The 10,778-nt window shown below is 41.0% G+C and overlaps 1 protein-coding gene across 4 annotated transcripts in view; it reads left to right on the forward strand.

The window, feature by feature from the left end:
- Positions 1-9,021, forward strand: part of NGLY1 (N-glycanase 1) — a 47,812-nt gene extending 38,791 nt beyond the window's left edge. For 2 of the 4 annotated variants that reach the window (XM_045007563.1, XM_045007562.1), the window contains exons 9-12: positions 617-781; positions 2,075-2,263; positions 7,171-7,348; positions 7,865-9,019. In XM_045007563.1, coding sequence (XP_044863498.1) covers positions 617-781; positions 2,075-2,263; positions 7,171-7,348; positions 7,865-8,040 — 708 coding nt within the window. In that variant the 3' untranslated portion in view covers positions 8,041-9,019. Of the gene's footprint in view, positions 1-616; positions 782-2,074; positions 2,264-7,170; positions 7,349-7,498; positions 7,838-7,864 lie in introns of those variants that run through there. The other 2 variants (XM_045007561.1, XM_045007560.1) reach the window with 2 other exon arrangements.
- The last annotated feature ends 1,757 nt before the right edge of the window (positions 9,022-10,778 follow it).

Here is a 10,778-nt window from a genome sequence, read left to right on the forward strand (position 1 = left end):
TCTTGAAATGTAATGATATGATTTTACTCAATTCTATTGCTTCTTAAAAATATGCAACTCATACTGCATTCATCAATGTGAATCTACTCTTTCAGGCATGATATGATTTTTATGCTTAGACTTATTCACCAAACCAAGACTTCTGGTAACCAGAACAGTCCACGATGTAGAAGACATGATTATTGGGTCAAGCCTGTTTTTTTCTATTCCCAGACAAAAAAATACATTAAGATTGAGAGTACATATCAGTAATTTAGAATAAAATACATTACAAGGATGTTTTAATGATGCAAAAACATGCATTATAATACCATGAAATTCAATTAGAGTTTACTTTAAAAGAAATCCAAACAGATTAAGATATGGACATATGCAGTTAGGGCACTCAGACATTTTTTTAAAGTCACTGCATGATGCCATGCAGTAACTGTACAATTAGGATTGAGGCATATTAATGCATGTGATCCCAGTTTAATGTTTTAACAATCAGTTTAAATCTAGATTTTTTCATGTTTATTTCTGTATAGTATCATTCCAGGACTGAGATACAGTTGGAACTAATCTGAAAGATTATTTTTTTCTTTGAGGTTTTTTTCACTTTTTTAAATTATTACAGAGACAGCAATCCTTGTCAGAAAGCAGAAAGAGAGTGCTCCTGGAGAGGATAATTGTAGAGCTTGTTGAGTTCATTTCTCCTAAAACTCCTAAACCTGGTGAACTTGGTGGAAGGATATCTGGTTCAATGGCTTGGAGAGTAGCCAGAGATGAAATTGGTTCAGAGGTATTTAATTTGTGAACTGGTGATCATTTTAGGGGTGTCTAAATTGTTTGTCTCTTAATTATAGGCTCATGGCTGACATTCTTTTGATTAAAGCTACAACATAACAAAAGCAGGAAATTTAAGAAAACTAAAATTAAGGTGTTTGGGAAATTAACACATTAAGTTGATGACAATTGCCTCAAGAATTCTGGGGAATCTAAGCTTGAGAGCAGTTTTCTACGTGTGTGTGTGTGTGTAAAATGTAAATGAGAGCCCACTGTGAATGTGTAACTGCAACTCCCACAAAATGAGATTAATTAATGTTTACATAATCCTCCCTAACCTCAGGGTTCTTGGTTAAGTGGAGTTTATGTTCTTAATTCCTTATGTGGAGAGACAGAATTTCCTAAAAACAATCCCTCTAGATAGGCCAGTATGCAAAGGTATCAATTATTCCTGTCATTTTGCACATCCTTTTCTGAGTGATCTTGTCATTTGATGTAAAAAGGATGACAATCTAAATACTGAATTAGAGCTAGTTAAGTGGAACTAATGGATTTCATAGCAATGCTCAGATTTGAGATACTAATGTTTATTTCAACTATACGTATTTTAGGGGACTTTATTTCTGTCTTACTGAATCTCATGATATGAAGGATGATTAAAAACCTATTTTTAAGTACATATACTCCATTTTCCCTTGTTTTCTGATTATCTTTATGAAATTCACACTTAACCTTAATTTTGAAAGCCCACCTTTTATTTTTGTTTCCCTATCAGATTTAGAAAGGCATTGTTCTGTAAATTGCTACAGTTAGCTGCAACTTTCAGCATTAGTCATTGAGCTATGCTTGCTCTCTTAATATAGCTTAATAATTTGCATTTTTGTCAGTATGTTAAATCTGATTAACACACCTAATTCCTCCAGCCCCCTGTCATAAATGAGCATGAAAATTCTTTTGTAAACAAGTATTTACTGTAGACAGACTCACGGTATCAGTTATTTTAAAATAAATTACTTCCCGTTTCTCTGTGGAAGATTTATATTTATTCTAGCAAAGGAATGTAAAATTTCTAAGTTGGGGCAAACATTTTTCAATGGGAAAAAAAAAATCTAGTATTTTTAAATTGGCTGCTGTACTGTTTTTCATAAAGAACTGTGAACCTCTTTGATATACTGCTTATATAATACATACTTTATCAAATATATATATTTGCCAGATGTTTATGCTAAACAAAAAGCAAAAATAAAATTTGCCTGATCCCTTCAGATATATCGCAAAACACCAATGTATAGTTTTTGGTTTTATTCAGATGAGAAAAGAAGTCATTTTTATTCCAACTGGGAAAGAGAAGACGTCTAAACTCTTCCACCTCAGTTACAATATAGTGGAAGATAGCTATACACGAGTTTCCAATAGTAATGAAAAAATCACTGGCTGGGATAAAGGTGTGTGGAAGACGGAGTCTCTATGGAGAAAGGTTGAAATGGATTGGAAAATGGTAAGGATTGCAATTAAAGAAATTTCTGTAGACTTTTCTAGATTATTAATAGTCGCAATAAAGTCTAAAATTACTAAGCATATTTTGCATCAAATTTCTCTTAATGCTTAAGGATTCAGTTGGAGTTGCCAAATTTTACTGTCCCACTTCAGATAAGATTGTTAACTGATATGAGAAATTGGAAATAAAGTCAGCTTGCCTTTCAGAATGGGATGACTGACTTCTCCGCAGATAACAAGAACCCTCCTGGAACACTAAAGTTTATGGCCTACCTTCCCCCTGTGTTCACATAGACACACACACTACTGCACGTATTAATAAGGAATACTTCTTTTCAAAGAGTCTACATTGTTTTTTCAGCGATGGTGAAATAGCTTTGTAGTATATCATATCTCTTCATTGCACAGACAAAAAGGAAGAAATTCCTTATGCTAAACATTACAGCTCCATCTGCAAGAGGGGAAAAAGCTGTCAGTTACCCAGATTATTGAAGACCCTGCCTAAACCCTTCCCATCTGCTGACACACTGAGCAACAGAAGGATCATGCACTCCAAATCTAAAGAGGGAGAGGAATTAATGCTAAACTGGGGAAGGAGACATTTACTAGCAAACAGCCACCAAGTAGTGACTATTGTTTTGCTCTCCCTAACATCTTGTTAGCCTGACAGCTCCCTCTGTCCAATCATACCACCATCTTAGGCCAGGCTTTGCCTCCTATCCACAATGGAAAATGAAGCTTACCAGAGAAGTTAATTTCACTCTGAAATTTTCTGTGCTGGCCCTGTATACAACAGCCTGTCACCATGGGAGAACAGGATGAGGAAGTGCACAAAGAGGAAAGGAGGGAAACAGCTAGAGGGTAAGATGAAGGGTAAAAGAAGATGCAACAGAGTGGGATAGTGGAGGAAGAACAGGGAAGGGTAAGAGATCAGACTGGGCACTCCCTAGCCTTCCCACGTCTCCTAACAGTGTGGCTGTACCTCTCACCTTCAGATACTCATATGATCAGCCTTCCCATTTTTGCCAGAAACGTATGGGCCCGATGAAAAAACTAGCCACTAATTAGGGGAGTGCTCTGTTCAAATACATATATCTGCTCTTTTGCTCAGCTCTCTACCCTGGGTATATGTAACAAAGTGGAGTAGGGAGCACTGATTTGCGTGACTGAGCAAGAAGAGTTTACCAGCAGTAAGAAGCTCTTCCATGAAGTTGGAAGAATTGGGGGTGGGTAGGATAACTGACAGCAGATACTCATCAGGCTTGTAGCTGTGACATGGCACGTCTATAGAATGCCACCATGTGGAATGTTCAGTCTTTTAACTTGAGCAGATGTACAGCTTAAGAAGTTGGAGTCCAGCTAAACAGCTGTCCAAAAAAGTCTTCAGCCAGAGAAGTCTTCATAAAAAAAAAAAAAAGAAAAGAAATAGGTTCATCCTTTAATTTGGAATGAAGGGAGAAGAAACCAACAAAGGCTACCCAAAAGGTAAAGTTCCTCTTCCAGATGTGTTGCACATGTCCATTCCAATTTAAGTGTGCAGTCACCCTGAGCACAGCTGTCGGAGATTTTTCCCCTAGTGGTATCCGTCGGCTCGGCACTGGCGCCCCCTGGTGCCATGAGCTCATAGCGCCGGTATAAGGGGCCCCCGCCGAGCCCGCACACCTCGGTTCCTTCTGACTGCCCGTGCAGCTGTTGGAACTTCCCCTCTTTCTCTTGAGCAAAGTGTTTTACTGGTTTCCACTATTTTTCATTGTTAGATTTTGAAAGTTTAGTAGTTTCAGTACATTTAAGTAGTCATAGTTTAGGACTGGGACTCCTCTCCATGCTCGGAGATGCACTCTGTCCCTCCCCCGGTACTGGGGCATGCCTCAGGCACCAGGGTTTAAACAGTGCTCTTCACATGGCAAGTCTATGCCTATTAGTGACCCTAACTTGAGTTGTCTCAAGTGTTTGGGAGAAGGTCACAGGAAAGAGTGCTGCAACATCTTCTGGGAATTTAAGCACACATGCAGAAAGTCAGAGCAGCAAAGTTGAAAGTCCTACTGATGGAGGCAGCACTGAGACCGGCCTTGGAGAAGAGATCAAACTTGGCACCGAGTATTTCAGCGTCAGTACAAAGTGCTCCACTGGCAGCTAAGAGCTGTCGGCACTGGTCCTCCTCATTGGTACTGAAGAAGAAACATCGAGGCCACCGGGAGAAGACTTCCTTGCCGGCAATGAAGGGAGACAAGTGAGCAGATTGGGATAAATCGAGATCCATGCTGGGCCGTTCTCCCTCCCTGGCACTGTGGCAACCATTGGCAGAGGCACCGGCATCACATACCCCAGTAGCGCCCAACCAACCAGCTAGGTGGCACCAGGCGGACCAGTTTGCAGTGCCTTTGACCCCAGAAGCCTACGTGGCTGTTAATGAGCTGATGACTTTGTCAATACTGAGCCCAGATGGGAGACAGGACGCAACACCAGTGGCGCTACACAGTGGCACCGTGGCATCGACCACCTTTAAGCCAGTTTCGAGTCCAGCCTCCAGGGGGAAACCCCCTTCATTGCCCCTCCAGAGATGTCTCCACAGCACCGATCTCCAGCACTGGGAGGATCGGCCCCGCCGTGGTCACCGTGATCCTCCACCTCTGTGTCATCTTCTTCATCGAGTTTGGACTCGGGATCCGACTATTCAAGACACCGGCACCGAAGGGAGACACTGCGTCAGTCCCCACAGACAGTGCTACCATTGGGAGTGCTGGGAGCAGGGATGACCCAAGGTGCCAGGCCTGTGGCGTCCGGCACTCCTACAATGGGGCTTTTGGAACCTGTGGAGGCTTCCCCTAGGCTAAGGGACCAACTCACGGTGCTCCTACTTGGTGCACTCAGAGACTGTTACGGCACCAGGGGCACACAGGGAAACTCTGGAGCTGACAGCCTGTACCGGTCCTGATGCCGGAGCAGGGATACTCCCCGGTACTGATGCCAGTACCGGAACCAATACCAGTACCCAAGTTCTTGTGCCTCAGGAAGAGGCTGCAGTGGACGCTATGGCAGTGCACACCTCTTCCTCATTGTCTCAAGAGGACGACCTCATGCTCAAGGGGTTCTCCTCGCTGCAGGACGATGTAAGGGCCCACCAAGACTTGTTAAAGTGGGTAGCCTCTAACCTTGGAAGGCAGAGGTTGTCAAGGAACCATCAGATGGGTTCCTAGACATTCTGCTGGCCGCAGCCCCTGCGAAGGTGGCCCTGCCCTTACACAAATCCATTTTGGGGCATATTAAGGCCATTTGGAAGACTCCTGCCTCTATTCCACCCACAGCAAAGAGAACAGAAGGAAAATACTTTTTGCCTGCAAAAGGCTGTGGGTTCTTGTTCTCTCATCTCCCTCTGGGGTTCCTCATTGTGGCGGCTGCCAACAAAAAGGACCATCAAGGTCAGACGGGGTTTACCCCCAATCCAAAGGAGCCCAGGAAAATGGACCTTCTGGGTAGGAAGGCCTATTTGACGGGGGGACTCCAGTTGAGGATAGCGAACCAGCAGGCATTGCTGGGTCATTATGATTACAACATGTGGGAAGTAATGAACAAAGTCAAAGACAAAGACAGACTTCCCCAGGCTTGGTGGGGGCCCCTTATACCAGTGCTATGAGCGTGCTGCACTAGGGGGCAGCAGCACCAAGCCAATGGATACCACTGTGGGGAAAATCTCTGACAGGTGTGATCAGAGCACTTGCACACCTAAATCAGAATGGACATGTGCTACACATCTCGAAGAACAACAGTTACAAAAGGTAGGTAACTTTTTTTATCCTAAAGCTAACTATGGATCTCAGTCCACAAGCTGTAGAGAAGAAATACCAACTGCAGTGCAAAGCAGAAAGATAAGAAAGGCAAACTGATGCAGGTAAAGTGGATTTGCTGATCCTCTAGCTAGTATCCCAATTAGCAGTAATCTCCATCTTATTTATATACGGCTGTGCTGTAAACGAACATGTCCCTGAGGTAAAACTTCATAGAATTAGATCCTAGAACCAGCTGAAGAAAACTAGAATTTAATAGGCCAAATTCCCCCAGAACCATCTGCTAATAAGCACAATGTAAGGAGCAACCTAAGAACCTCTTAATCTAAAATCATCGGATTTTTAAAACCTTGTATCCTCAGGTTCTTTCTTGCAGTCTACACTAACCATCTTCCAAAAAAAATTGCACTCATGGGTGAGAATGTAAACTGGATTTTATCCTTCTAGATTCAGACTGCTTGCAGTTCCTTCAGTAAAGGGTAGCAGTATATATAGGTAGCACAAATAAGAGGGCTATGTAATATAGGCAGGACACTTCAGGTCTACTCAAGGTATGCCAGCTGCTGATGGCCCCAAAAGGATCATTACAGCAATTGGGATTGCTGGAATGTAGTGGACTCTAGTCATCCCCTCTCTGACTCCTGGCATGCCAAGGCCTAGAAAGGGTGGCACAAAGCCAGCTGCACCAGTTGAGGAGTCCCACACATCTCTTTGTTTGTTACACAGGCTTTCCCAGCCCATTTGCGCTACCATAGAAGGGCAAAGGAGCCAAAACAGGATGGAAAATCTGGCCCATTGTATTTACTTAAAAGCAGAACACTACATACTTAAAACAGTATGAGTCTATGTCGCTAAAATACCACGCAGCACATTAAAGATCTTCCCCTACTATTTCAATGAAGTAAACTTCACTGAAAATGTGCAGCTACTCAATATCACTGTAAAAACAGGAATAAGATATTAGAAGGAGATTCTGTGCAAACTTATTTTTCAATGACTTAATAAAGACTAAATTTTTTTACGCCAAGGTTTAGTGCCTTTATATAACAGGTACAGACATTTAATTTGATCTGTGCTCAGCATCCATCTTTCAATACCTTAACCATGATGTTTTTCCATTTAGGTTTATTTAGCCCGAAAAGAAGGGTCATCCTCTGCTTACATCTGCTGGAAGTTTGAGTGTGGGTCAGTTGGTCTAAAAATAGACAACATTTCCATTCGAACGAACAGTCAGACGTTTCACAGTGGAAGAATAAGGTGGAGATTGCGCTCCAACATAGCAGAAGTTGATCTGACTGGAGGTAGGTGTGAAATCTGATTGATTTTATTTTTTAAATCATGAGGTAATGCAAATCCAGTGCACTAGTACGCAGGGAAGTGGAGGTGGGAGAAACAATGTAAGCAATAAAGAAAGTTAAAATGCAATTACATTTTAACCTTTTCCCACTCAGGCTTTTTGCCAAGGATAAGGAAATATGTGAGAACAATCAATATATAACTCCAACCTGCCACATTTTTCCATATTTGGGGAAAATAAAATTAGGATCCAGCAAAACCTGACGTGGATACAGGAGATATATGGGCTCTTCAAAGCAGGAATTGTCTTTATATTTGTACATCATGTAGCAGAATGGGGCACCCAATCCTGACTGGAGCCTCTGGAGACTACCACATTACAAATAATAAATAATAATTTGATTATCTGCAAGTCAAACACTTTAATGTTCATTACAAATTGCCTCTTGAACATGTATTCTAGCAATATAAATTATCTGTGGCAGAACTTTAATTGTTTGGGGTTTTTTCTCCCCCAACAGATAAAATTCTTCGCTCCTATTCAGATTTCTCTGATGCAACAGAAGTTATTTTGGAAGCTGAACTAAGTGGAGGGGATGGTGATATTGCATGGCAGCACACCCAGCTGTTTAGAGAGAGCTTAAGTAACTCTGGAGAAAATTGTTTGGAGATAATTGTAAAACTCATTGGTCTCTGAGAATCTAAACAGAAGAGAAATGCTATTGGCAACAGGGATTTATTATATATAAAATGCTGTGGATACAATGTGAGGACTCGATTGTCAATTACCAGGGTTCATACTGCTGGCATTTTTTTTCCCATTTGCCAGTTTTAATTTGGCCATCATGAAAATAATAAATTTTATACTATGGACCATAGAGAAACATTGGAATTTTGCAGGTTTTATTCTTGTGTAAACTTATAGCAAATATGAAAATGTCAAAGTAAAAATGTTTCATCCAAAACACAGAAATTAAGGTATTCAGAGTTACAATTGATGCTCCATCCTAAACTTGCTTCATAGTCAGAGGGGGAAATAATGATGGGAAAGCAAAACTGGGTGAGGAACATACAGCAGTTTTAACTTTGAATTTGGGGGCTGGTTTGTTTCACAATCTCTGCTGTTATTTGGAGTTAAAATTTGCACTTAGGTGTCTGGTAGGCAGCATGTGTTATGTTGTTTTTAATTTTAAAAGGCTTGTTTAAAGGATAATATTAGCCCCTAACATCTCCTGTGATTAAATCTACATACTATTTAGGCCTTTTAAAAGATACAATATTATTTTACATGATATACTAGAACAGGAGCTTTGGATAAATATTAAGGCAGTTTTTAAAGATGGCCTAGATATATGCATGTATTGGTCTAAGTAATAAACATATTTTGGAGTATAATAGTATACTGGGTAAATACATTTATGTTCAGCATGTACCTAGAAATTCTGTTATGGTCTATCATGTAAAATAGAGATTTAAAATTGAGTAAAAACAAATAATTTTTATCCTGGAAAATGCCTAGTTTGTTATACATATTTTTGTACTGTATAAATCCAGATTTATCCCCCTTTTTATTAAGTTGCTTATTGAGCGGATATAGATCATAATCACTTTTTAAGAAGCTATTATCTTGTGTCAGTCTGAGTCACGTGCACCAGATTTGTTGCTAGAAGTACATGAGGTGGTTTTTTTGACCCCCTTGATGCGTAAAAAATTTCAGACCATAGAATTCAGTTTTTAACTTTTTGCCCCAAACACAACCAACACTACAATCCAGGAGATCAAACTTCAATTTTCAGTCCTGGTCTAGCTCCATGGCCTGTCGTGGGCTGGGAGTGCTGTGGATGTAGTATAATGAGCCACTGGAGAGTGATTGGTTGGTTACAACAGCCTCCATGAACTATTAAGAAATTGTGTAACTCTGTCTCCTTCTCCCCTCCCTCCCCAAACACACAATCAAACAAACATCTGAGGGACTGTGTTGGGATTTTTAAAAGCGAAGGACTACCTTATTACCTGTGTAGTTATGCAAACTAAGAAGAAACTTCAGGATTTAAACTGATCATTTGTGGGGGATTAGGAAGAGATACTCTGCACTCCCTATGTAGAGAACACTTGAGCAACTCAACACAAGTGAAATGCACAGAATTGCACCAAACAGAACAATATTAATATACAGACATATACTCCCATGCACACCTAGTACAATGTGACAGCATGCCTTGATTAACCTGTAGCTTCAAAGAAAAAAAAATCAAAAAGTTCTAATACTGAGGAATAAAGTATGAGACAGAGCTAAAGGATAAGGAAATAGTCCATGTAGAAAAAGGGTTTGTACAGAAGATAGGAGACTTTGAAAGAACTATTTATCAAGTAGAATCAATTGAAAATACTCAAAAGAAGAAGGAATAAACTGAGCCCTGGTCTACACACAGCCCCGGTTCGAACTAGGGTACGCGAATTCAGCTACGTGAATAACGTAGCTGAATTCGAACTACCCTAGTTCGAATGACTTACCGTCCAGACGCCGCGGAAGCAAACTCCGCGGCTCCAAGGTCGACTCCGGCAACTCCTCCTGCCGCGGTGGAGTACCGGAGTCGACCGCGGCGCTTCCGGAGTTCGAACTATCGCGTCTAGATCAGACGCGATAGTTCGAACTCCGAGAAGTCGAACTCGCCGCGTCGACCCGGCAGGTAAGTATAGACGTGGCCTGAGAGTAGAATATTCTACATTCTGCTTGAACAGCAGGAGCAGCAAGAATTACAAAGGTATGAGGAAAACTAGTAGGAATGAGGATCTTAAAGCAATACACAGTAAAGAGGGGAAATAAATTGATTAAGTTTGTGGACATGTTACAAGACCATTTCTCTAGAAATTATGGGCTTCAACTCCCATTGAAGTCAATGGCAAAGCTCCCATTGACTTTAATGGCACTGAATCAGGGCTTATAAGGAAGATTGAAAAGGGTTTGCAATGTTTTTTGTAACACAAAAGATGACTGGTGATATAGAAGTGAGGAAGCATCCCTACATCAGTAACTAATTGTCAAGGTTCCTTCCCCACTCTGAACTCTAGGGTACAGATGTGGGGACCTGCATGAGAACCTCTAAGCTTAACTACCATCTTAGATCTGGTTTTGCTGCCACTACCCAAATTATTTATGAGTTATTTGAGAAACTCTGTCTACCTCCCTCCCAGAATATTTTCCTCCCAAGTACTATGACCCTTCCCTGAGTAGCCTTCAGAGTCTTCTTCACCAAGTTCCTGGTGAACACCGATCCAAACCCTTGGATCTTAAAACAAGGAGAAATTAACCATTTCCTCTCCTTTCCCCCCCACCAATTCCTGGTGAGTCCAGATCCAACTTCCTTGGATCTTAAAACAAGAAAAATCAATCAGGTTCTTAAAAAGAAGGCTTTTAATTAAAGAAAGAAAGGT

This window comes from Mauremys mutica, chromosome 2 (genome assembly GCF_020497125.1).
Source record: "Mauremys mutica isolate MM-2020 ecotype Southern chromosome 2, ASM2049712v1, whole genome shotgun sequence".
Classification (NCBI taxonomy): Eukaryota; Metazoa; Chordata; order Testudines; family Geoemydidae; genus Mauremys; species Mauremys mutica.